The sequence below is a fragment of the Mesoplodon bidens genome, assembly GCF_964165515.1.
Source record: "Mesoplodon bidens genome assembly, chromosome: 15".
NCBI classification, from domain to species: domain Eukaryota; kingdom Metazoa; phylum Chordata; class Mammalia; order Artiodactyla; family Ziphiidae; genus Mesoplodon; species Mesoplodon bidens.
Window position 1 is genome coordinate 23,568,361 of NC_138171.1, and position 27,014 is coordinate 23,595,374.

The 27,014-nt window shown below is 45.4% G+C and overlaps 2 protein-coding genes across 3 annotated transcripts in view; one reads left to right on the forward strand and one right to left on the reverse strand.

The window, feature by feature from the left end:
* The window catches only part of CNBD2 (cyclic nucleotide binding domain containing 2), a gene marked incomplete at its 3' end in the record, with an annotated part of 63,364 nt that extends 39,021 nt beyond the window's left edge, over window positions 1-24,343 (reverse strand). For both annotated transcript variants that reach the window (XM_081257887.1, XM_081257886.1), the window contains exons 1-5: window positions 24,056-24,343; window positions 21,630-21,683; window positions 8,248-8,385; window positions 5,774-5,827; window positions 1,186-1,349 (exon numbers count right to left, since the gene is read on the reverse strand). In XM_081257887.1, the coding sequence (XP_081114013.1) occupies window positions 1,186-1,349; window positions 5,774-5,827; window positions 8,248-8,385; window positions 21,630-21,683; window positions 24,056-24,253 (608 nt within the window). In that variant the 5' untranslated portion in view covers window positions 24,254-24,343. The remainder of the gene's footprint in view (window positions 1-1,185; window positions 1,350-5,773; window positions 5,828-8,247; window positions 8,386-21,629; window positions 21,684-24,055) is intronic.
* A 68-nt stretch (window positions 24,344-24,411) lies between these two features.
* On the forward strand, window positions 24,412-25,374 carry SCAND1 (SCAN domain containing 1). Its single transcript, XM_081257888.1, has one exon. The coding sequence runs from the start codon at window positions 24,584-24,586 to the stop codon at window positions 25,121-25,123; it is 540 nt and encodes a 179-aa protein (XP_081114014.1). The 5' UTR covers window positions 24,412-24,583; the 3' UTR covers window positions 25,124-25,374.
* The last annotated feature ends 1,640 nt before the right edge of the window (window positions 25,375-27,014 follow it).

Sequence of the window (27,014 nt, forward strand, 5' to 3'; positions counted from 1 at the left end):
TAGGGCACAAACCTATAGTGACCTTACATCTTAGATTTCAAGACAGGTTTTACCTCAAATATTCTGCTAGGCTGCCCCCCTGAGGCCACTGAAATGTCCTGGAAATAACTATTTTCACATGTACCTCTTAGGCTTCTCTACTACAAGGGATTTACAAGGTCCTTTTTTGTGTGTGTCACGGACCAGTTGACAATCTGGTGAAGGTTTCACAGAACAATGTTTTAAATGTATAAAATAATATACATTAGAATTACAGTTAAGAAAAAACCAAGTTTGTGATATAGCAATATATGTGCCTCTTCATTAAGGCACTGAAAAACAAGAGCCAGCAGCAGATCTAATAACTACCATCATTTCAAAGATGTGATAAATATAAATTAACTTTTGAGAAATCTGCAGCAACTTGAATATGTCATAATACCTGTATTTTTTTATTTATAAAAAAATATATACAGGGACTTCCCAGGTGGTCCAGTGGTTAAGAATCCACCTCCCAATGCAGGGGATGCGGGTTTGATCCCTGGTCAGGGAACTAAGATCCCACATGCCACAGGGCAACTAAGCCCGCATGCCACAACTAGAGAGAAGCCTGCGTGCTGCAACGAAAGATCCTGCGTGCCACAACTAAGACCCGACACAGCCAAATAAATAAATAAATAGTATGCAGTGGTTTGTTACCTACATTCATGACTGAAGGAAATTATAAATTTCAGAGGTTAATGAAAATACAGATATAATATTTTTTCTCATCCAAGTTCACAGACTCTTGCCCTAGTTGTTCCTACCTGGATGTAGTACCTCATCTGTGATCCCCTCTGGCTTTTAGGGCCTGGATTTGAGTCTCGGCTCTGCTACTTATTTTCTGGGTGAACTAGGATGACTTATTTCCCCCCCGAGCCTCAGTTTCCTGATCTGAAAAATGAGGGAATTAGACTAGATCCTTTCTGAGGTTCCAACCAGATCCTCTCCAGACTCAGTGACTCCTTAATTCTGGGTAGATTCTCAGTGAATGGCTGAGACACAGTGGGCCGCAGTCATAACGGTGAGCACCAAGGTGAAGTGACAGGTTTCTCACGGCTGACACCCCGCAGAGGGGCTGGTAGACCCGCCGTGGCCTTCGCAGCCGGGCCCTTCTTGCCCAGCCCAGCCCCAGCCCAGGGGCCAAGGGATGTGCCCCTCACTGACCGTTCAAAGCGCATGACCTTGGCCAGGAGCAGCTGCAGGGGCTCCGAGTAGTTCCGGTAACTATCCAGAACCTGCAGGAGGTTACAGAGGGACTGGATCTCGCGCTCTGTCCTCCAAGCGGGCTTCTTCTGTGTGATCTGAATGGCCCTTGGAGGGAAGTGACCCTGGAAAGAGAGAGCCAAAGTGACACAGAGAGCCCAGCAGTTTCCCCCAGGGGCTAGCAGGCAACTCCCCACACTCCTGCTTTCACAGTCCCACTTCCCATACAATAGTGGCTGACAGGTAATGAGTGCTTCCTGCGTGCCAGGCATCGGGATAGGCAACTTACACACACCGTCTCATTGAATCTTTACCTAAAGAAGCGAGGCATGCTTATTATCCCCTTTGACAGATGAAGACATTCAGGCAGGATTATTACCTAGATCTGTTACATGCCAAGGCCTGTATCCCCAACTACTGATCATACTACCTCTGCTGTTCACTGACCACGCCCCCAAGTCAATAATGGGGCTCCCTGGGCTCCAAGGGCCCTTTGACACACTTCAGTCAGGGGAGACCTCCCCTGTCTCAGCCTATACCTCAGCATGCTCCGGGAGCCTAAGGAACAAAGAGAGCCTACAGAGACTCTTAGCTAACCTTCAGCAGCCAGGACTCGTGGACCAGGGGGCGGGCAGATCTACCCATTCGCTCACCACTCCTACCTGCGGGGAAATGGCACTGTGAGTTGTTAAACGCCCCGCACTGGCTGCCCGTGGCACTCAGGAGAAGATGTTAACTCCTACCACAGCCTGGGGCCCCACATGGTCTGACTCCCTACCTGCCTACTGCCCTCCAACCTCTCCTCCTGCCTCTCCCCTCATTCTCTAGCCTTCTATCCATCTCTTGCACGTGCCAAGCTCACTTCTGTCTTTAGATCTTTGCTTGGGCTGTTTCCTCTGCCTGGAATGTTCTTCCCCTGGGTTTTCACATGGATATGGCTGCCGCCTCCTCCTCCTCCTCATTCTGCTCTCAGCTCATATGGTGCCACATCCTCAGGGAGTTCCTTCTGCATCATCTGAGCTAAAATAGCAGGCCCCCTTCCCAGCACTCTGTGAGCTCTGAATCATTCTCTTCAAAGCATTTAATACTTTCTGAAATGACCTTATTCTTTTTTTGTTAATGTGGATATTATCTGTCATTTCCCACCCTACACACACACACACACACACACGTGTAGAACTGCGCTGTCCACTATGGCAGCCAACAGCCACATGTGACTACTTAAATTTAATTAGATAAAAAACAAGCCCCTCAGTCACACTAACGACAAGTGTTCAGTAGCTACATGTGTCTGCTGGCTACTGTTTTGGATAATGCAGACTACTAAACATTTCCATTGTCACAGAAAGTTCCATCGGACAAAGGTGCTCTAGAATATAAGCCCCAATATAAACACGATAGTGGCCTTGTCTACCTTGTTTCCCACTCTAGAATAATGTCTCATCTGTAGTGGACACTCAACAAAATACATATTTATGGAAGGAAGGAATGAACACCGGCAGTCTTACATAACAGTAACTGTCATAGAAGCAAAAGGAAAGTGGGACATGATGCAGAATTCTGATCTTCACAACGACAGACGGAATGGCAGTGTAGCACAGTGGTTAAAAGCACACAGGCTATGCTGCCAGGTGCCTGGGTTTGAACTTTGTCCTGCGACTTCCCATTTGCGTGTCCTGGCACAAGTCTCTTCTCCTGGAGCCCGTTTCCCTACCTGATGATAACAGAAACTACATGTACAAATAGCAGGGTTAATACGTGTCAAGGGCTTACAATGTGCATGGCACAGAGCAAGGGCTATGGAAGTGCTGGTCTTTTTTATGGTCTGAATCCAATTTTTCTCCTTTCTCTCTCTTACTATCAATAACCCATTAGGATTTCTATCATAGGGTCTATTTATGGTAAACCAGATGCCTCTGGCTTCTATGAACCAAACTTATTTTTCGGGCCCACTTAGGGCCCTAATTCCTTCAGGAAATCCTTCTTATTACCCCTAACCCTTGAGACTCCCTTCTGTGGATTCCTACAAAAGTGAAAATTTGTTATTAACTTCCTGGGTAAGTTTCATCACCTTAACTCCTAATTAGCTCCTTAAGGGAAGGTGCGAATGTTACACAACCTAGCACTGTCATCCTTGTCCTTCAGTATCCACAAGGTGGGGAGGAAGGATTGGTTCTGGGACCCCTGCCAATACCAAAATCTGCAGATGCTCAAGTCCCTTACCTAAAATGGTGTAGTATTTGTACATCCTCCTGTATACTTTAAATCATCCCTAGATTACTTATAATACCTAACGCAATGTACATACTATGTAAATAGTTGCAAATACAATAAATAGTTGCTGTCTGCAAGCAGTATTCAAGTTTTGCTTTTTGGAACTTTCTGGTATTTTTCTTTTCTGAATATTTTCTATCCATGGTCAGTTGAATCCACGGATGTGGAACCTGCAGATACAGACACCTGACTGTATTCCCCACCACCAGACACAGATCTAGCCCTACCTTAGGAGCTCATAAAAATATCTGGAATGGGGAAAAGGGAATAGTATTCAAACAGAGCCCTGCCTGTTTCTCACACACCATTTCTCAGCGCTGTCACCCTCACTCACTTCAGGCCAGCCATCTCCTCAGTGTGTTCATCTAGCATACAGGAAGGATAAAGGAAAATAAGAGGGGCTGCCCATAATGCTACCACCCAGAACTAGCCATTTACATGTGGCATTCTTGTTGCCTGCCTTTTTCTTATGCATAAATAAAAATTTTGAAAATAACATAATACATGACTATTTTCCATTAAAAATCAGAACAATATATATAGTTAAAATCCCCTTGTACCATGTCACCAGTAACCCAGACCTGCTCTCCACCACCAGTTAACCATTTATATATATTATTATATACTTATATGTGTGCCCACAGAATATGTATAGAATTGTTTTATTTTTATTTGCATAAATGTTAGACTGCTGACATCGTTTATGCAACTTGCCTTTTTTCACTCAATATTTTTTTAAACCATGTTTTAGAAATGTACCCATTGTTTCCAATGTCTCACAAATGCTATAATAAATGAGTCTATGATTCTAAGCCTCTATAATTCTTAGGATTCTTTCTGAGAAGGTTAGCATTAGTAGACTATATGGAAGTTGAGTTTTCCAGTGTTGTCTGAGAGACAGCTTATATATGTATAAATGTGTGTGTGTGTGTGTGTATCACCTTGATCGAGACGTAATTCACACAACATAATGATTTCACCATTTAAAGTGCACAGATCAATTTTTAGTGTATTCACAGAGTAGTACATCACCACAGTGGGTTTTAGAACCTTTTAATCATCACCCTAAAAAGAAACCTGGTACCCATTCGCAGTCACTAAAAGGGCAGGTTTTTAAATCGGGTCTCTACTCTCCATGTCTGTGCTGGAGACGGAGCCAGTGATAACTCATTCAAAAGGCAGAGAGGCCTTGCCTATATGATGGACTTTTCCTCTGTACTCGCCTCTCTCCTTCTGTTGCTATGCACAGAATTGCCTCCATCTCCAGAGCTCTGTGGCTCTCAGAGAGACCCCTAGTTTCTCCTGTCTGAAGGGTGAAACTTGGGTAACCTTCAATGCACAGTGTCAGGTCACACTGGCTGGTCTCAAAAACTGAAGAAAACTCAGAATTTGGAGGACTTTACTGTGCTTCATATATAATGGGGCATGAGAAATTAGATTATGCCCAGGGGAGGCAGTCAACAGGAGCCACACCTTGGTTCCAAAGGAGGAGGAGGCAGCAGGGTGGCACAGGTGGTCCTGGTACCAGTTATAAAGCTCTGTTCTCCCTGCTTTTCCTAGAGAAAAACCAGCATGTCTGCTCCAGGCCAGGGTCAAGTCAGGTCTACATTGGTGAGAACTTCAGATCTTCCCTATAAATAAGGAAGCCCCTTTAAAATTTAAATTAAAATTTAAATTTAAATTTTAATTTTAATTTAATATCCAGGATTTGGTGTGGAGAAGCCAGGAAGATAATAATGCTTGAAATTTGGAGAACAAATCACATAGTGTAAATGACATGAAGGCATTCCCTTCTCAGAATGGCCATCTGAGCACAGGTGAGAGACAGATGTGCCCAGCATCTATCAGAAAGTTTCAGGCAGAGCCAGAATCCACACACAGGCCAGTGCTTTTCCCACCACCTTGATTATTTCTCCTCTGTCTGGGGCTCTCACATCCTCTCCTTTGCCTTCTACGGTTTTCCCACTGGTCCAAGCACAGGCGATCTCCCGTGCTGGTTCTGCTCAGCTATAACGCAACAATGGGTTTGGGGTTCAGGTGGGTGGGAGGGGGGGAAGGCTCGCAGTCTTGGGATGCCAGAACTGAAAGGGATCACCAAGGTCAGCTATTTTATAGGTGAGGAAACTAAGTGGCTAGCTCAGGGTGGCACGCTGGGTTGGTGGCAGAATCTGGTCTGAACCCAGCTATCCTGATACCCAGCCCAGGGCTTCTTTTAGGCTATGATACGAGAAAAAAAAAAATTCCCAGCAGCAAGGTCAGAGCTGTCTATACATACCGACTCTGCAAGGAAGTCCATAGTATCAAATGTGATTCGGCTTTGTTTCTTTTTCTGGGGAAAATAAAAAAGGAAGGGGGGCTGAAGAGAGGAAGGAGAATCAGCAAGACTGTTTCTAGAATTTTGCACTGAAACCCTTCTGCGTACTTGGGCCACTGTGGTAGGCAGCAAGCCTTGGGAAACCTCCTACCAGCTGGGCCTCTCATGTCCACCTCCGCTCAAAAGCCCCAGCTCCACATAAGACTTGGGACCAGCATTGACAATGTATTATTATGGAGGCAGAGAAAGATGGGGGTGGGGAGAGGGAAAGGAGGATAAAGAGAAGAAGGATGGAGAGAGAAAAGGAAGAGGGAAAAGAAGTAAAAAAAAAAAAAAAAGGAAAGTATAGAGAAAAGAAAGAAAAGAGGGATAAAAAGGAAGGAACAAATGAAGCCAACCTTCATTAAGTGCCTATAACGAGCCAGGCATGGCTTATCTTATTCCATTTCATCATCAGGACAAAGCAGGTACTACTGAGCAGCTCCACTGAGGACCTGAAGTGGGTGAAGGAAGTTGCCCAAAAATCACACAGTGAGGAAATGGTCCTCATCTGAAGGATGGCCAGGAAGAAGAGGTATAGGAGGTCTTAGGGATGAACTAATTCAACCCTATTTCCTAATAGATGCAGAGAGGATGTGGAAAGCGTAGAGAAAGGGGCAGAGAGGGAGGAAAAAGATATGTAGGCGGGGAGTAGCAGGGGAGGAAAGGGACAAACAAGGCCCTGAACAGCATCCTGGGGCAAACCAGGACCCCCCATTCATCTCTCTGGGCACACCTCACATCCTTCCCCAGAGCCCACTCGGTTCCCTGTCCCCTCCCTCCATTTATAGTTTATACATCCATGTGGTGCTTCTCAGAGAGGCCAATGAAAGACGTGATGTTCAGAAAGATCTGGATTCACATACTCCACTGAAAACCAGTCTACGGCTCTCTCTGCCCGACACTATGCCCCAACCCCCTGGCTCCCTGCCCGGAAGCCATATGACCCCCATAGGCTGTCCCTGAGACGCTTCTGCTCTGCTCAAGGCCATCCTGACAGAGCAATGTTGTTAGGTTTAGCCTCACACTCCCATGATGACAAGCCTGACTCTGGTCTTCAGCTTCCAGCTGCCCAGGCACCAACCCAGGTCTTCTGGTAACCACAGACTCCTGGTCTCCAGGGCCCTTCGCTTCACCACTGCGTGACACCCTGAGTCAGAAGGTCCTTACTGAGGTTACGATGCTCCTGCTCCAACCCTTCTCATCTCACGACCCAATAACAGGGCAGAATCTGGCTGCAGATTTGTTTGGTTTGGCCACCAAAATGTCTTAAAAACATATGAATTTGAATGTCTGTAGATGGGGCAAGCCCTTCCCCTCAAGCTGCCCCCAGGTGCCTACTCCCTGCTTCGTCTTAAACTCAGCCACATATACACAGTTACATTAGCTTCTGGTCCCTTAGAAACCAACCTAACACACCTTCCTTTCCCCATCACCACCCCTCCACGCCCCTCTCCTTGGTTGCTAGGCTTCAGAAACCATTCTGGGAAATGTTTTGGAGACAATCGCTGGATGCAGTGGGGAGGCACGACTGGCACAATAGGAATCTGGGCAGGGTTTGTCTAGGTATTGGCTGGGGAAACTTTGGAGCCCTGGATAGTAATGAAGACACCCTTGGGGACCCAGAACAAGTTAACAGAATGGTGATCAACTTTTCTGAGCCAAAAAGGGGCTCAGGATCTACCACTGGGATAAAATATTTGAAATTGGGACCTTCCAGAAAATCTAGAAAGCAAGGTCACCAGAGAGGCCCTGCAAATGTCCCCTTCTTGTCTAGGTGGGGGGGACAGGAAAGAAGGCAGAGAAGATGAACAGTTGGTAAGTATTCGGGAAATCCTGGCTCCATTGTGGCTCCTGGATTTCTTCCGGCTGTTTTGATCACCCTTGGAATGGAGATGGCTTCTTCCCCACTCTTGATGTTTCTCTCTACGTGGAGGGAGTTGTACTAGCAGAACACTACCAGCTCCTCTCCTTTCACACTGAGAAGGAGTGACTTAAACTCTTTGGTGAATTTGGAAGGAGAAACCGGGCACGATCATCCCCTTCTCCATCCCTCCAAGCCCACATTCTGCTCTGCCCTTCCCTGCTGTGAGTGTAGGGCAGGAGACCCTGCTACTGCAGTGAATGCCTGCCTTGGTCCAGCACTGCCTGTGACTGGGGTCGTCGATAAGGCTGTCCAACTCTGGGGTTTAGTATTAGGTAACCCTCTGGCTTGATGACACCTGTCAGCTTCTCCAATGTAAGTTTTGTCACTAATAAAAGTGACAGCTCAGTCTCCCATCTGCTTTACCCTTTGTCTTCTCTCTCAGTTGATTCAGAACTTGGGCTGGGAAGTGAGGTGCTATTTATTGGACCCCTTTAAACCGTGTATAAACCTGCTAAGCCCAGCAGCTTACATCCCAGAAAGAGAAGATAGGGTGCTTTCTGTGAGCAGTCTCAATGATCTGATATTTCCGAAACCCCCTGAGGCCTTGGCGGAACATTCTACACACTCGGTTCATCGTAATGATATCCATGGTGAGCTGGTACAGCCCCTGTGGAAACAAAACAAACAAGATCTGTGGAAACCATCTGTTTTCAACAGTCAACAGCAGGCTGGATAGTGTGAACAAGGTGAAATGTAATAGGATTAAGTGCAGTGTTGTTGCTGGAACCATAGTTACATCTTTAGGAAGTTTTCAAGCCTGTTGAAATCATATTGGTAGCTTGAAATTGGCCATGGTGGGAGTATTTATGCCACAGAAACTGGCAACTACTACAAGTGGTGGCATCTCCCTCCCCAGGAGCCTGTTAAAACATTCACCAGCACAGCTTTAGTTAACTGTCAAGTCCTTCACTTCGGTCCAGAAAATAATGTGCGCAAGTAATGGCACGCGGCACGCCGTGAGGGGTGATGTGAAGAGCCAGCATGATGGAATCAGATGTATCTGAGGGAAGAATGGTCAGAGAGATGCAACAATCCTGGCTTTGAAGGCAGAGAAAGGGCCATGAGCCAAGGAATGTGGGTGGTCTGTAGAAGATAGAAAGTCAAGGAACTAAATTCTTCCCTCCACTCTCGAGAAAGGAACGCAGCCCGGCTAACACCTGGATTTTAACCCGTGCTAGACTTCTAGCCTCCAGAAGATAATGTGTGTTTGTTTGTTTTAATTTATTTATTTTTTGCCTGTGCCGTGCAGCATGCAAGATATTAATTCCCCAACCAGGGATCGAAACTGTGCCCCCTGCACTGGAAGCACGGAGTCTTAACCACTGGACCACCAGGGAAGTCCCAATGTGTGTTGCTTTAAGCCACTAAAGTGTGGTACAGCAGTCAAAAGAAAACTAATATAACACCTAATCCAAGACAAGCCATCCTATCTTTTCCCTGGGAATTTGGAATTGGAACTGAGAACAAATCAGCCTCTCCATCCCAATATGAATTGAGGAGTAAGGGCAGTCACCCTCTACCTGCCAAGTAAATATAAGGGACAGGGAAACAAGTTCAACACCAAAGAGACAAATCCAGAATGTAAAACAATCTACAAGTCATCTAACCCAGTTTCTTCAAAAAGTCAGCTGCAAGGGCTTCCCTGGTGGCGCAGTGGTTAAGAATCTGCCTGCCAACGCAGGGGACACAGGTTTGAGCCCTGGTCTGGGAAGATCCCACATGCCGCGGAGCAACTAAGCCCGTGCACCACAACTACTGAGCCTGCGCTCTAGAGCCCGTGAGCCACAACTACTGAGCCTGTGTGCCACAACTACTGAGGCTGTGTGCCCCAACTACTGAGCCTGTGCACCTAGAGCCCGTGCTCCACAAGAGAAGCCACCACAACAAGAAGCCCATGCACCACAACGAAGAGTAGCCCTCGCTCGCCGCAACTAGAGAAAGCCCACGCACAACAACAAAGACCCAATACAGCCAAATAAATAAATTTATTAAAAAAAAGAGAGACATACAAACAAATGCAAAATATGAACCTTGATTGGCTCCTGGTTCATAATAACAAGCTGTAAAAGACGTTTGAGGGACAAATAAGAAAAATACATCCGGTAGAGTCACGGGGCTGGACATGGCACTAGAGTGTGTGTCAATGGGGGTAAAGCTCACACAATTTTGAGTGGAAAAAAGGTGAAATGAGATGCCATTTATGATACCATTTTTTAAAATGTGCTGCATACTGCAGGTTCTTATGGATACACACAGATATAATAAAAAAATTTTAAACATAGACAGGAAGGGTACATATCAATCTCAGGAAAGTGGTTGCCAGTGAGGAGAAAGGGAGTGAGATAGTGAGGCGATCTACCTGTAACTATAATATTTTTTAAAAATTATATATCTAGGGCTTCCCTGGTGGCGCAGTGGTTGAGAGTCCGCCTGCCGATGCAGGGGACATGGGTTCGTGCCCCGGTCTGGGAAGATCCCACATGCCATGGAGTGGCTGTGCCCGTGAGCCATAGCCACTGAGCCCGTGCTCCACAGCGGGAGAGGCCACAACAGTGAGAGGTCCGCGTACCGCAAAAAAAAAAAATTATATATCTAAAGGAAATATGGGGAAAAGCTTTATTAATAAAATTAATATTTATTGAATACAATTTGCCATTGTCAGGCTCTATTCTAAGCCTATTATATGTATTGACTTATTTAATCCTCAATAATAAATCAATGTAGTAGGTACTGTTATCATCACCCTTTACAGAGGAGAAAACAGGCACAGCAAATCAAGTAACTTGCCTAATACTAATATTAGCCACATGACTAATAGGTGATAGGGATTTAAACCCAGGAAGTCTGGCTCCAGAGTCCATAAGTTTAACCTATTACTCTACCCTGATGCTGGGCCTTATTCTCTCTGACTCTCCTAATAGCAAGAAGGGTGAGTACAGAGCAGTCCTCAGGGGCTCAAAGTGTAGCCAATGCCAAGGGCAGAGTAGGCTACAGGGCAGGGGTCAGAATTCAGTCTTTCCTTTGTGACTCCAAAAGGTACAGGGTGGCCACGTTTATCCGAGGCCGCCTCCTACACCTGCCTCTCCTTCCCTCAAAGTACCTGTTTGTTCAGTCTTCCACTGTTCCCTCCCGGGGTCCTTGACACTCCTCACCAATTCCTTCTTCAGGATCTGCCAGGAATGGGACACCACAAATCTCTTCATGGTTCCTGAGTTGGCAAATGGCGCAACAGCCCCTTTGCTTTTCAAGGGTAGGACCACAAGTCTTTCCCCAAGAATCCAGTTATACTAGAAACAAAGTTTCCCTCAGTGGCAAGGTAAGAGCTCCTCTCCATTCCTCATCCCCAACCAACAGTGGCTGGAAGCCTCATTCTAACGAATCTATTCTCAGAACCTCCTTATGTCACACTGGAAGAGTCTGGAAGGAAGAGAGGGCAGTGGGAAGTAACTGGAATCTGGGAATCTAACATTTAGTGCACACTCCGAGGTATTATCTTAGTTAATCCTCACAACTGTTATAAGGTGAGGGACTTCACACCCACTCCCTGCATGAGGCTAAGGCTCAAAGTAGCTAAATGACTGCCAGAGCCACAGGGCCAGCTTAAGGAAAGTAGGAGGCTTCTGGGCTTGGCGTGAGGACATCCAAAACCTCAGTCTGGGGACCACTCTGAGGCTTAGAAATTGGAGATGACCCTGGAGTGTAGGTGCCTGGCACTATCCTATAAATCTTGTTAAACCAGCAAATCAGGAACACTCAGCAAACTGGAAGTCCTCAACCAAATGGGGTGCCAAATGTTAAAAGGTATTTGGTGACTGAAAATCAATGACTCTGAGGTCCTTCCAAAAGTGAAGCATACAGGTTATAAAGTACTTTTTCTACTAGATCAAAGATGGCAGCTGAAAATCCCAACTTGCTCTTGTACTAGAATCCTCAGTAAAAGACTGTGATTTCAAGTTACCGCCTGATGTGCCATTCTTATCCAGCTAAGCACCCCCAAACTGACAGCGAAATGGAAGGGTACTGAATACAGTGAGGACAGCTGGACAGCTGGGAAGAAATATTCAGGCTCTAAATTACTAAATTCAAAGGCCATCACTCCTGGGATGAGACACTAATCACTTACAGAGGTGAGAAGAGATAGAACTGGTTTTTCCCCCTTACCTGGAGAAAAAATGTAAAGAACTTAGGAAGAAACAGAGGAAGAGAACATTTCGATAAAAGAGAGAAAGAGAGAGAAGCAGTGTGGAGTTTTTGCCTCCCCAACCCCAGACCTAGTCTTGAGGAAGAAAATATAAGAAGATCTCCTACAAATGTTTAGAGGGTTTCAGAGAGAAACGACTACTGGATGTGGGGAAAGCAAAAGAGACAGTAGGAGGTAGATATGGACAGGGGGGTGTCCCATCAGTCCCCTGAGTTGCCCCGGAGTTGCCTCAGGATCCAAGTGACATGGAGAGGACCAGGCTAATGAGGGGCATTAGAGGATGCCGGTAGGTAGAACCAAAAACCTGATGGAACCTCAAAAGTAGACTCTCCCAACTTCATCTGTTGCCAGCTGTGGTCGTCTCACTAGAATAAAGCTATAAAGATACATGAAGAAAGGGCAGGGCTTGTTCAGGGAGCATAAGATGTGGCTGGAAAGTGAGACGCCCAGGAGGTATGGCAGGAAGTGGGGTTAAACTGGCAGAGGCCACGAACCAGCCACCCATGGGCCAAACTGAGCTTGCAGACCCACATGGTGTTTTGGTTAAAATATTGTGAAAACTTAACTTCTTTATCTTTAGTTGGGGAATGGGCTCTCCAATTCAACAAAGTCCTCACCTCACACAACTGTGTTACCTGTGAGCATGTTACCTATTTGCAACCCCTGGTATAGGATCTATATGGCCTCTTTCAGGTCTAAAATCCTCTGACTATAATCAGGGGTTGCAAAATTGTAGTCTACAGGCCATATCTAGCCTGCTGGCAAGTTTTGACAGAGTTTTCAAAAATTTTTGAATCAGTTGTCAACACTTAAATACTGGGATTTTATGAGTCATTTTCCAGGAAAAAATAATTTACCAAAGTGACCCAAATAGAAAACATCTAATAGACTAATTTTCATAGGAGAAACAGAGAAAGTTGTAACAGAGCTTTCTCACCACCACTACCACCAAAAAAGAAAAGAGTACCAGGTCCTGAAGTTTTCACAGGCAATGTCTGATAATCCTGATGTTTCTTAAACTGTTCCAGAGCATAAAAAGAAGGAAAACTTTCAAATTCTATTTATTAAGCAAGGAGAATACTGATACTAAAACCTGATAAAGGTAGCATAAAAAGAGAAAGCTAGAGATTCATTTCACTTACGAATATTGTTTTAAAAATCTTAAATAAAATATTAAGCAAATGAAATTCAATAGCACACTTTAAAATAGCATATCATTCCAGGAATGCAAGGATGGTCAATAGAGAATGCATAAATATAATGTTATGTTAGATGACTAAGGAGAAGAATCATCTGCTCTTCTTCATCCATTAAAAACAATTTTTGAGAGAGGCACACACATTAACGAACATGTCATTCTTGTTGGCATTTGGGGCTCCAACGGGCTTAGCATGCCTCTGTCAGGGAGGAAGAAATTTTCCTCTTCTGTACCCTTTTAGGTTCTTCTGGCTGGTCTAAGAATTAAATTGACATGAGACAGATTAACAGGAGAAAATCAAACAAAAGTTTAATAACTTGTATACTTGGGAGAGACCTGGGAAAACTGAGTAATTTGCCAAAATGGCCAAAATCCTCACCTTAAATTTCAGCTTCTTCAGCTAAAAATGAAAGAGGATGTTGGGGGTTGTGGTTTGGGACTTCAAAGGAGAGGAAGGCAATTTTACATGGAGATAGAAGAAAACAAATATTTGGTAAACAAATGTTTCCTGGGTCATGCAGAGACAATGGGACACACAATGGACTCTGATCACTAAGGTCCTGCACGTTTCCCCTACCACACTCAGCTCATAGTCTCTGCAGGTATCTCTGGCATTAGCTCTATTCCAGGCCCTTAATCTAAATTCTCTAGGCAGCTAAGGGGGAGGTAAAAAGAAAGACTTCCTGAGGTTTCTGTTTCTTAAAAATAATCAGGTTAAATTAATCTTAATGCCAAAGAGACACATTTTGGGGTGGGAAATTTTGCTCCCCTACCCCTCAGGGCTGTCCCATTGGTTGAGGGCTGCTCCTAAAGGCATTCACTCGCCAGCATTTCTGGGCTGAGCTATCCAGTGGCAGAACAAGCCCTCTGGCAAAGGTGTTCAGAATAGGAACCCATCGTGTCAATGAAGAAACGGCAAGTGCTGAGAAGACACAGAGAGTTCAGGTCCATAGAGAAGGCCTGGGACTGAGGTCTCAGGGGAAGAGAGCTGGCAGCGCTCTGAGTCCTCCAGAGAAGGGCATGCACCTTGAAGGCAGAACCAACAACACCTTCTGTTGAACACTGGGACTGTGATGCAAGGCCTGGCTCTGGGAGCCTCCCTGGTACCACTGGCACCAAGGAGAAGCAGGGCATGGACCAGGGACACACACAGACATGCCATCTTTGTAATGCTGCAGTTGCCAAGCTCCATCTGCCGGGAAGAGGAAAAAACTAAAACAATTCACCCACACAAAACCCTTGTCCTGAGGAGCTTCACTAATGACCTTAAAGGACTTCCTGCCAGCCTGGAATTCTACTCTAGTCCCCTCTCCATGCACAACTCCAACAAATAGCTTGACCAGGAAGAACTCACTTCACTTGAAGGGAAGTTATAGTAAAAAAATAAATAGCACCAGACCTATATAAATATATTACAGAAAAGTGGGAGGGGGGGAGGCAGGGAACAAGGAAAACAAATATTAGATAAAAGGCACTCACCAAAAAAAAAAAAAAAATTAACATGAAACAGATGATAATCATGAACAGCAAAGGACTCAGGGCTTAATGAATTTTAAAGCAAGAGATCAAAGCAAGGATGCTATAGTTCAAAGAAGAGATGATGAAGCAACTGGAGGAGATGGCACTGGCAGAGCTCAGGAAAGAAAGTATTAAAAAAAAAACAAAAAAAACATCTCAGAAGTGAAGGTAATTTCAGAAACATCAACAAGGAAGCGAGCCTTGCTGAATATAGAGGATAAGATTGCAAAAAGCAAGTGAAGGAGTTGGAAATGAACAATTAAAAGGGAACCAAGAAATAATATAGCTAACAAGTATGGAGACACAGAGGGCAAGAAAGTGGGAGGGTTAAGCACATGCGTTTCTTCAACTTTTATAGCTGTAAATCTTAAGATACCTTTAAAATCTGATAAATCTAGAAACAGATGTCTAAGCACATTTAAAGATATAAAGGGAACTAACAATAATAATTAAAACTGGATAAAGAAAAGCAGAAGTATAACAATTATCTTTTTTTTAAAGGTGTGAACTTTCTAATTTATTTTATTTATTTATTTACTTGTTTATTTATTTTGGCTGCATTGGGTCTTCGTTTCTGCATGTGGGCTTTCTCTAGTTGTGGCGAGCGGGGGCTACTCTTCGTTGCGGTGCACAGGCTTCTCATTGCGGTGGCTTCTCTTGTTGTGGAACGCGGGCTCTAGGGCGCACAGACTTCAGTAGTTGTGGCACACAGGCTTAGGTGCTCCGCAGCATGTGGGATCTTCCCGGACAAGTGATTGAACCCATGTCCCCTGCATTGGCGGGTGGATTCTTAACCACTGCACCACCAAGGAAGTCCCAATTACTCTTTTTTTGACTTTTGAATTTTGTACTATCTATCTGTCTATCTATATGTATATACATTTCACCTATTCAAATGACTGAATCAGTTTTTAAGTAATAAAACAAAATCAGTGCAGTACAACAAGGAACACAGAGCTACTGGTAGAGCATCACAGTAAAAACAGGTTCATTGAAACTGGGATCTAGGAGGGCTGCAATTGAATAGAAATCAGTGAAAGGAGAAAAGGGCAAAAAGCTGATGAAGTATCTAGGCTACCGAATTTACACTGGTTTATCAAGAATGAGACTTACTAATAATAAGAGTTAGTTACAAACATAATTACATACAGAGGGTTAGATTGAGCACCCTAGACCAGTTATCTTCTTCAGTTCATCAAAACATCAAAAGATAAAACAGACCTTCATCCCAAGATCAAACATATATGATAAAAAAGGTTATCAAAAAGAAGTTAATAGTCAGTAGAGAGACCACAGCAAGCCTCTTAGACTTCATAATAAAAAATTAAACACACACACACACACACACACACACATACACACACACACATACACACACAAATGGAATAGCCTGGGGCTTTTTATCCAAACTACCTCATTAGCAAGAGGAACCTGCTTCCTCTTCACCATGAGCACAGCTGGCCCCCTGGAATGATGTATGCAGTATGTGGTGTGTGTAAATGAAATTACAGGATTACTAAATCTGTTGAAAATCTGAATTTCTTGATCACTGGTAACTTATCTTAAAAATTTCTATTTAACATCTCACATTTTAAAAAATAATGCAAAATACCAAGTGTTGGCAAGGATGAGGAGAAATTGGAACCCGTGTGCATTGTTGGTGGGGATGTAAAATGGTGGAGCTGCTGTGGAAAAAATAAGGTGGTTCCTCAAAAAATTAAACATAGAATTACCATACGATCCAGCAATTCCACTTCTGGGTATGTAAGAAGATAGGGTAGGGGGTCCCCAGAGAAAGAGAACCAGGCATAGCTTTCTTGACATAAGAGACGTCATTTTTGACCTAAGACATTTTGTGATCTAAGCCTGGCCACAGGCTTGTCCTTGAACAGGTCTCAGTATTAGGCACCAGATGTAACAATAGCAAAGATTATAAATCAGTTGTAAAGATTCCCAATTCTGTTTCAGTGGTAAAGACTGGCCTGAAACGCTCTACCATTACATCAACTGGAACCTAAGGGATGATGATGTTGACCTTTTCTGACCCTTTAGTGACTTCAATCAACTAAAGCTTGGACTCTGTTGACCGCCCAAACCCCTTCATGAATATGCATGTGCCCTTGGTTTAAAACTTGCCCGATTTTGCTGTTTGGGGAGACACTGCTTTGGGAAAGATCCCCAGTGGCCTCCTTACTTACTGTAAGTAATAATAAATCCTTCCTTCTCCAGATTTTTGGCTTGGTTGTGTCTTTTGGCTCGATACTCACCAAGAGGCGAACCCAGTTTTTTGGGTAACAAGTATATACTCAAAGAAATTGACCGCAGGGACTCAAAAGAGATTTCTGTACACCATGGTCCATAGCAGCTTTATAAACAATAGTCAAAAGGGAGAAACAGGGACTTCCCTGGTGGCACAGTGGTTAAGAATCCACCTGCCAATGCAGGGGGCACGGGTTCAAGCCCTGGTCCGGGAAGATCCCGCATGCCGCGGAGCAGCTAAGCCCATGCACCACAACTACTGAGCCTGCGCTCTAGAGCCCCTGAGCCATAACTACTGAAGCCCGTGCACCTAGAGCCCGTGCTCCACAACAAAAGAAGCCACCGCAATGAGAAGCCCGCACGCCGCAACAAAGAGTAGCCCTCGCTCACCGCAACTAGAGAAAAGCCCAGGCACAGCAACGACGACCCAATGCAGCCATAAATAAATAAATAAATATATTAAAAAAACAAAAACGAAAGGGAGAAACAACCCAAATGTCCATTGACAAATGAATAGATAAACAAACAAAATGTGCCATATATATAGTGGAAAATTGGCCTTAAAAAGGAAGGAAATTCTGATACATGCTACAATGTGGATGGACCCTGAAAATATTAACTAAAATAAGACATAAAAGTACAAATATTGTATGAGGTACCTACAGGAGTCAAATTCATAGAGACAGTAGAATGGTGGTTACCAGGGGCTGGAAGGAGGCAGGAATGGGGAGTCATTGTTTAATGGGTTCAGAGCTTCAGTTGGAGAAGATGAAAATGTGCTGGAGATGAATGGTAGTGACAGTTACAGAGCAATGTGAATGTACTTAATGTCACTGAACTGTACACTTAAAGATGGTTAAAATGGTAAATTGTTTTTGTGTATTTTACCACAATTGTTTTTTAAGTTTTAAAAAAAAGTATGTTCCTGAGACAGGAGGGAAGGGGGCAGGGCACAACCTTGAAAAGAATGACATAGCTGTTGAGGATACGACAAAGACTGGTTAGAACTAATTAGGCCTAAGATGGCGGAAGATTCAACTTCCACTAGACCTTGAGCCTCATTATAAACTCATTGTATCACATTAGCATATGCTAAATGACACACCCACAGGCACCACTGACAGTTCTGAGGCTAACCATAAAAGGCCAAAAAGTGGGCAGTGGCCCAATTCCTGGAAATCCCCACCCCTTCCCCAAAATAGTTGGAATAATCCCCCCATTTGTTAGCCTATGAAATTACCCAGACCATAAAAACTAACCCCCCATATTTCTGGGCCACTCTTACCTTCTGAGATGGCCCACACTCTGTGGAGTGTTTCTCCCAGGGCCTCTCTCACCTTTTAAGACGAACCGCATTCTGCCTACGGAATGTGTGTCTCTGCTTTCACTTTACTATGGCTCGCTCTTGAATTCGTTCCTGTGCGAGGCCAAGGACCCTCACTTGGTGGCCTGTCCCAGGAACTCACCCAAGACCTGGGACATGACCATCCTCTTGTGCCCCGTTTTCCTGCTGCATCTTTACAAAGGAAGAGGACAAAGGTGGTCTTCTCCCCGTTCTCATTTTTCCTTTGATTATAAAAATGTAGCCCACTTAATCCTTGGGGCAGATCCCTCTTCCCTGCCCACTTGTATCCTTCACAAGCATCCTAGATTAATAAATCTACTTCCTGCCTATCACTTTGCCTCTTGTTGAATTCCTTCTGCGCTGAGACGTAAAGAACCCGAGCTTCATTACGTTCTGAGCCCAGGTGTGCGGTTTCAGCTGGGAGACTGTGGGTTCGAGTACCCTCCTAAGCCAGAGATTGTGGGTCAAGTCCCATCTGAGGTGCAACTGGGTTTGAGTCCCATCTAAGGTGTGAGGTTTCGAGGTACGGTTTCATTCCCCTTCCCCCACCCTTCCTGAATGATTCTGTTTAGAAGCCATTAGTTGAGGCCAGGCATAGCAGGCATCTGTCTCGGGGTAGAGGGAGGCTGTGGTGGGGTAGCACAAGGTGCTGGAGCCCTGAGCAGGGTGAGGGGACTGGGGTGAGGGCATGGTAGTGAGGGACAGGGTTAGCGTGCAACAACAGGAGACTGGTTACATTCAGGAGGGCTGGTCAAAGAAGATCGTGAGAGCCAGGTTTCTCTCTGTCAAAGAAGGAAGTTAAATGTATAGAAAGAGAGAAAACTAGAATAAACCCTGTGGTGTTGGACTGGAGTTGAATGTGTTGGTGTGAACTCATGGATTTCAATATATATAGATAGATGTAGAAATAAACAGATATAAATGTACGTGCACTTACCATATATACATACATATATACCCTCCCTCTGTCCATGAGACAGCCTAGGAGCAGTGACCATTCCAACAGCAATGAACAAACCCACTGCCCAAATCTTGGTTTCTAAACACCATTCTCCACTAAAAGAACAAGGGTTTCTTGGAGAAATGATTGAATCCTGAGCTGAGACAGAGAAGGTACAAGATATGCTAGAAAGTAAGAAAATACTCAAAAAATGATGGAGACGTATCAAAAGGACACAGAAGTCAGCCTGAAGGGGCTCCCACTGGTCAAATCTGAGATAATTTGAGTATCAGAATAAATAATGAATTCCAGTGGCAACCAAGATGGAGTAATCCCTTTACAGCCTCTCTCCCTCATCCGTTACAACTAAAAACTCTGGACAAAATACAAACAGCACCCAACTTCAAAATCTGAAAAGCAAATAATGCCAAATGGATTTTGGGAGTGAGGGTAGTAAAAACTTGAAGAAACAACCCCAGCGGGGCTGAGTTTCCTGATTTAATGAAGGACACAAGTTACTAAACAAAATTCAATTGTATTTTTATATACTATCAAACAATTAGAAATCAAAAAATTTTAAACAATACTATTTATAGTAGCACTAAAAACATGAAATACTTAGGTCTAACAAAATATGTGCAGCTTCTGTATGCTGAAGTTTATAAAACATTGATGTAAGAAGTTAAAGAACATCTTGGGGCTTCCCTGGTGGCGCAGTGGTTCAGAGTCCACCTGCCGATGCAGGGGACACGGGTTCGTGCCTCAGTCTGGGAAGATCCCACATGCCGCGGAGCGGCTGGGCCCGTGAGCCATGGCCGCTGAGCCTGCGCGTCCGGAGCCTGTGCTCTGCAACGGGAGAGGCCACAACAGTGAGAAGCCCGCGTACCACAAAAAAAAAAAAAAAAAAAAAAAAAGTTAAAGAACATCTAAATAATACCAGACCTGGTATTAGTTCTTTTTTTAAAAATTAATTAATTTATTTTATTTATTTTTGGCTGCACCTGGGTCTTCGTTGCTGCATGCGGACTTTTCTCTAGTTGCGGTGAGTGGGGGCTACTCTTCGTTGCGGTGCGCGGGCTTCTCAGTGCGGTGGCTTCTCTTGTTGCAGAGCACGGGCTCTAGGCACACGGGCTTCAATAGTTGTGGCACGCGGGCTCAGTAGTTGTGGCTCACGGGCTCCAGAGCGCAGGCTCAGTAGTTGTGGCGCATGGGCTTAGCTGCTCCACTCCATGTGGGATCTTCCCGGACCAGGGCTCGAACCCGTGTCTCCTGCATTGGCAGGCGGATTCTCTTAACCACCGCACCACCAGGGAAGCCCTGGTACTAGTTCTTTTACATATATTCTCTCATTGACTCTTCAGAGCCATTCTGTGTGGTAGTTATTATCCCCAGGCTCAGAAAGAGTATATGACTTACCTAAGGCCATATTATAAAAGAATTCATAGCAGGTTTATTTGTGATAGCCCCAAATTGGAAATAACTCAAATGTCCTTCAACGGGTGACTGGTTAAACACACCATGGTACATCCACACCATGGATTATGACTCAGCAATAAAAATGAACAAACTATTGATACACACAAAAACCTGGAAGAATCTCCAGGGAATTATTCTGAGTAAAAAAAAAAGCCAATCCCCCAAAGTTACATACTAAATGATTCCATTTATGCAACATTTTTGAAATGAAAAAAATTAAAGAGATGGAGAATAGATTAGTGTTACCTGCGGTTGGGGATACGGCGTATGGGAAAGTAATGGGTGTAATTATAAAGCAGCAGCATGAGGGACCTTTGTGATGATCAAACATTTCTAGGTATTTATGGTGGCATCGTTGCACTAATCTACACGTGACAAAATTGCATAGGCCTACATACATACACAAATAAGTGCATATAAAACTGGTGAAAACTGAATAAACTCTGTGGATTATATCAATGTCAATTCCCTGGTTTTGATATTGTACTACAGTTATGTTACCACTGGGGAAAACTAAGTGAAGTCTCCACTCTTTTTGCAATTTTCTGTGCATCTATGATTATTTCCAAATTAAAAGCTTTTAAAAAAAAAGTATCTAGGCTTCTGTTCCACAACCCCCAACAGTGTGCCATCAAAAGACAACAAAATCTCTGCCTGAAAGAGTCTGGAAATCATTATTGGAGCTCTCCTTTCACAGGCATGATCTGCAATCCACTGCTTGTCCTCTCTAATCAACATTTACTGAGTGTCAGCTGGGAAGTCAGGCCTTGTGTTGGAAGCTAAGTGATATGAGATGAATAATTTATCATCCATTCCCATGGGAGCTCCCAACCTAGTGCTAATAAAAATGTTTAATAAGATAAGAGCATTGGACTAGGAAGTCAAAAGAATTTTGTCCTCCTGGAAACACTTACTAGGTTTTTGATTTTGGACCAATCCTTTGCCTCTTGGTATCTTGGTTTCTTAACCTGCAAAATTCAGGAGAATAGAATGCACGTAAATATATATTTTAAACTTAATCTGAGCCCTCCGGGTGGGTTCAAGGCTATCTGAAATTACCTGAAATTGTATGCAGAAGTATGTAAGTGCATCCTTCTTCTAGGAAGAGGTATTATTTTTAAAAAAATAGATTTTGGGGGCTTATAACTGAAACTGATTTTGGATTTACTCTCTGAGGTCCCTTCCATACTAACATTCTACAATTCTAGTAGAACTCTAAGATGTCTCCTTCTATCTCTAATGTTCTGTGATTCCAATAGGAATGGAAGAAATGGGCTAAAGCTCTAACACCCGTGATTCCCAGTACCAAGAGTTCGTTCCCTTCTGCAAGAGGACAAGGATTCAATTTTTCAACATGGAATTCTAGGCTCTTTATGATTTAACCTTTAATTGACCTTCCAACCGCAGCTCTTATCCCTTCCCCAGACCTCACCTCAGCCTGCAGTTTCCACAAAGCTTTGCTCCGATTCACTCTGTGCCTTGGTACAGACAGTGCCTTCTACCTGGAATGCCCCTAACTCCACCCTTTTTCTTCTTGAGTCTAAGCTTAAAGGTCCCCTCCTGAGTGAAGACTTCCAGGACCCCTCATCCTTACAGCAGGGTTTGGTGGGCTCCCTTAGCCCTGGATACCGACTGCCTATTACCACACAGGAAATAGGACTGTTGGTTCACTCAAGGCAGCAATCCGAACTGCCAAGGGGCCTGGCAGAGGAAGGAAAGGTTTGAAGCTGGTAGGTATGACAAACTCTAGGCCCCTGTTTTCCCACCTTTGAAAAGAAAATAGGGAAAAATATTGGCTCTAAGGAAAACGACAACCTGAGAGCAATAGTAAATGAACTCTTCTGAATGTTAATGTAACAGGAAACAACATTCTGTTTCAGAGAACAATAGGGAACAGTGGGTGGGGATTGAGCCTGACCGGAACAGAGTATCTGTCTAAAAGAAGGAGACTCAGCTCCAGCTAATTGTTAACTGGCAGGAATGTGGGTGGGTCCGGTGCAGCCAGCTTGTCCACTTTTTCAAGAAAAACTGGAAATCCAGATTTGCACGTGAAATCTCAATTTTTACATATTACTAACGAAAAACATTAAAGACCTATTGTGATGACTTTCAAGGTTTTCAGGCTGTGGAAACTGTTCTGTGAGGATCTACTTCAACCCATTTACAAGAGCACATCCTATGCGGGAGGCAAGTTTTATATCAGAGCCACTGGTGTGTTGATGGCTGTACAAGAGGCCCACTCATTCTGCATAGAAATCAAAGGTACTGCAAGGGTTATACAAAATCTTCATAAGGGACCCCTGTCTCTCCCTTAGTTTCCCAGTCTGTAAAATACATACAAAACATATTTGTGAGCCAGTTGTCAAAAAGAATATCAATTACCAAAGGGCTGTCAGAACTACATGCTTACCTGCATCATCTCACTGAATTCTCATAACTACTAATGAGGTTAGTTCTAATACATCCACATTTTGCAGATCATTAAACTGTAGCTCAGAGACAGCAATTTACTTAATGAAGACAAACATTTAAAAAGCCCTTTCTTTCCAAAGTCTTCACTATTTAATCCTCTCAGCAACTCTGGCCTAAGGCAAATAAACCCTTCGGGGATTCCAAGGCAGCCTGACTCCAATAGGGTAGCACAGTTTTACCGTTCAACGTATGTATAATGAAAACCATATACGTAAGGTAAAATTTTCTAGTAGCTACATTTAAAAGTAAATGACACACGTGAAATTAATTTTAATGATATATTTTATTTGACCCAATATATGCAAAATACTACCAATCCAACATGTAACCCATATAAAAAATTATTGAGATATTTACCTTTTTTTTTTCATACTAAGTCCTGGCTGTATTTTACATTACATCACGTCCCAATTCCCACTAGCCACATGTCAAGGGCTCAGTAAGCATATGGGGCTAGTGGCCACTATATGAGGCTACGCATTTAGTCTATTTAGTAATCCTGAAATTAAAAGCAAAACCCACAGAGCCACCTGTCCCTTGGTTTCAGAGGCCACGCCAAAATAAAAAAATCGTAACGGCAAAAAGTTCTTGAGCGTTTACTTTGTGCCATGAAAAGGGCAACTTTTTACTACGTGTGTTGAAAATCTTACACACGTTATCTTGTGTCTTCCTCGCCACAAGGCGGGTGTACTGCCCTCTTCTTTTGAGTGAGCGAGAGAACTTTCCGGAGTTGGGCCCTCCTCCAGAGCCCGACCGCCGTCCCGCTCCCGCCACCCGCCGGGCGCCAGCCTCCGGGAGCCATTGGTTCTCCATCATCCTAATCAGGGTCAAGTAAGGAGGCGCGCACGCAGGGGCAGACGCAGGTCACCTGCAAGCCGAAGCGATCGAGGCTGATAGGGACCCTTCTGGGCCCCTTCTCCTTAGGCTTGGGCTTGCGCTTGGGCTTGAGCGGCGGCTCCGGCACCGACTCCTCCTCCGACCCCTCCTCTGGCTCCTCCTCCGACTCTTCGACTTCTCCTCCTCCTCGAACTGGTGCTCGGAGGCGCCACCAGCCGGAGCCAGCCATTGCACGCTTCGGCTGGCCGGCGGGGCGGTACCACAGCCTCCTACCGGGACTCAGGAACGCGAGGGGGCGTCGCTTCCGGGAGCCCGGACTCAGCTTCCGGACGCTCGCGCGCCGAGCTCGCCATAGAGAAGCCAGCCGGGACGCCCACTTCCGCCTGCCCCAGACGCTTTGCTGGCGCTGGTAGGCTTGGGGCCCCCACCGCCCCTCTCCCTCAGGGTCGCTCGGGCTCCGCCCTTTAGCGGAAACGTCTCCCTCTTCACCCCGCCCCCTCACAGACGCAGTGCTGCGCCCACAGCTGCCGGACAAAGAGTGACGTCCAGAGCTGGAATCATGGCGGCGAGTGAGCAGAGTTTGGCAGTAACCGAGAGCTTCGCGCCGCTGTCGGGAAAAGAGGAAGGGGCCGGCCTGAGCTCAGGCCTGGAGCGTAATTCCACGGGCTCCTCCTCGACTCCTGAGACCCCACCGCCTGCCCCCGAGTCGTCCAGCCTCAACGCCGCGGTCCCCGAAGCGAATCCTACGTTTCCCGCGGCGGCGGCCGCCGCCCTGGAGCTGCCCCTCGGGCCCGCACCCCTGGCCTCCGCGCCGTTTGCCGAAGCCGCTCCGCGATCCCCCCCAGGCCCTGGCGGCTCGCGGCCCGGCCCGGAGACGTTCCGCCAGCGATTCCGGCAGTTCCGCTACCAGGACGCGGCAGGCCCTCGGGAGGCGTTCCGACAGCTGCGGGAGCTCTCCCGCCAGTGGCTGCGGCCCGACATCCGTACGAAGGAGCAGATCGTGGAGATGCTGGTGCAGGAGCAGCTGCTCGCCATCCTGCCTGAGGCAGCGCGGGCCCGGCGGCTTCGCCGCCGCACGGACGTGCGCATCACCGGCTGAGCGGCAGAGCTGCGGGCGGCCCGGCCCGGGCGCTTTCTGGACTAGAGCCATGATCAGATCCGAGGCCCTGAGCCTGGCTCCCCATTACGCGTTAATGAAAAATGAGTTTTGGCAGTTCCTGCAGTCTCGTGTGTCCTTTTCGTTCGTGCTTTACTGTGCTTATTTTCCCGAGCCTATTTCCAACCTCCTTTCTGGCTGGTGGCGAAACCAGGTTGGGAGCCCATGAGAATAAATCCTTTGTTTCTCATTCACTTGGCCATCGTTGGCTTTTGTGGGATCATTATGTGTTGGTTAGGCCTGGGCCGCCACATCTGGGAAATTTTTTTTTTCCTGCGCGTTCCCCAGCGCCCCACTTGGGTTTCCTTTGTTTTGTGGAGTCTGTGTAATGAGGGCTCCAGCAGCCTGTGTTCCGTCGTCGCCCCTACCTCTTACTAGCTAGAATTTGAGCTTGTTTTCCAAGAGAACAGATCACAGTGTTCTGTTGTCTTGTAGATGGCGGTGGGTTGTGCCGGCAAATAGCTGGCTCTACTAGGTGCTTATTTAACTGGCTACTGCTATACCAATACTGCCACCAACTTGCTCCATCTGCCTGCCCTTTGGGCACAGACTTCCCCAAAGGCCCAAGTTATAGGGCTATTTTAGTAAGTGTTTAGTGCAGGTGTTTACAGAGATAGGCTAGTTCTTGTTTGTGAGCTCTGGTTTAAGCCTCCATACCAAATTTTAAGGCTCTTGAAAGATTTAAGGAGCATATCTGGTGTGAACTAATGGATTGCTACTCACTTTAATGTCTCCCCAACTGCCTCCCTTAACTTTTTTAATAAGCATAATTGTTTAGGAAGGGAAGGAGCAATGTGGCAAGTAATAGGGAAGCTCTGCAGTATAACCTTAGAGCCTACTCCATTCCTTGAGTCTTCCGCACACCCAGGAAGGAGCTGATTGGGGTTCATAGGCCGTTTGGCTTGCCCTCAGAAGGGTCCTAATTGCAGTGGGTGCCATCTTTTAATATAAGGAAGGCCAGACCTATTTTCCCTGCACTGCTTTCAACAATCAAAAATTGAATAGTCCAGCAGCTCACATCACAAAGCATGAGCCAGACTGGGCTAGAGGGTGGTGTGGGGCATTTTACTTTTGAATATTAAAGACACTTAAATGAATTCAAAAGTATTTTGCATACTTCCTTGAGATTTTGGATTTAAGCCTGCACCTGCCTCCCTGCAGAAGATACATCTATTTAGAATGTAAAAGCAGACTTCCTTTAAAAGGTAATGTTTATAGAAAATTAATGCACATTAAAAACAGGGTAGATGGGACTTCCCTGGTGGTGCAGTGGTTGAGAGTCCGCCTGCTAATGCAGGGGACATGGGTTCGTGCCCCGGCCCGGGAAGATCCCACATGCCACGGAGTGGCTGGGCCCGTGAGCCATGGCTGCTGAGCCTGCACGTCCGAAGCCTGTGCTCCACAACGGGAGAGGCCACAACAGTGAGAGGCCCGCATACCGCAAAAAAAAAAAAAAAAAAAAAGAATCTGCCTGCCAATGCAGGAGAGACAGGTTCAAGCCCTGCTCCGGGAAGATCCCACATGCCACGGAGCAACTACGCCCGTGCGTCACAGCTACTAAGCCTGCACTCTGGAGCCCGCGAGCCACAACTACTGAGCCTGTGTGCCACAACTACTGAAGACTGCATGCCTAGGGCCCACGCTCCGCAACAAGAGAAGCCACTGCAATGAGAAGCCTGTGCACCGCAACAAAGAGGAGCCCCCGCTCACCACAACTAGAGAAAGCCTGCGCGCAGCAAAGAAGACCCAATGCAGCTAAAAATAAATATAAAAAGAAAAATAAATTTATATTAAAAAAATAGGGTAGATAACTATATAACAAACGACTGAAACG

Excerpts from the sequence above, each read along its gene's own strand:
- SCAND1 (XM_081257888.1), top strand. The coding sequence starts at position 24,584 with ATGGCGGCGAGTGAGCAGAGTTTGGCAGTAACCGAGAGCTTCGCGCCG.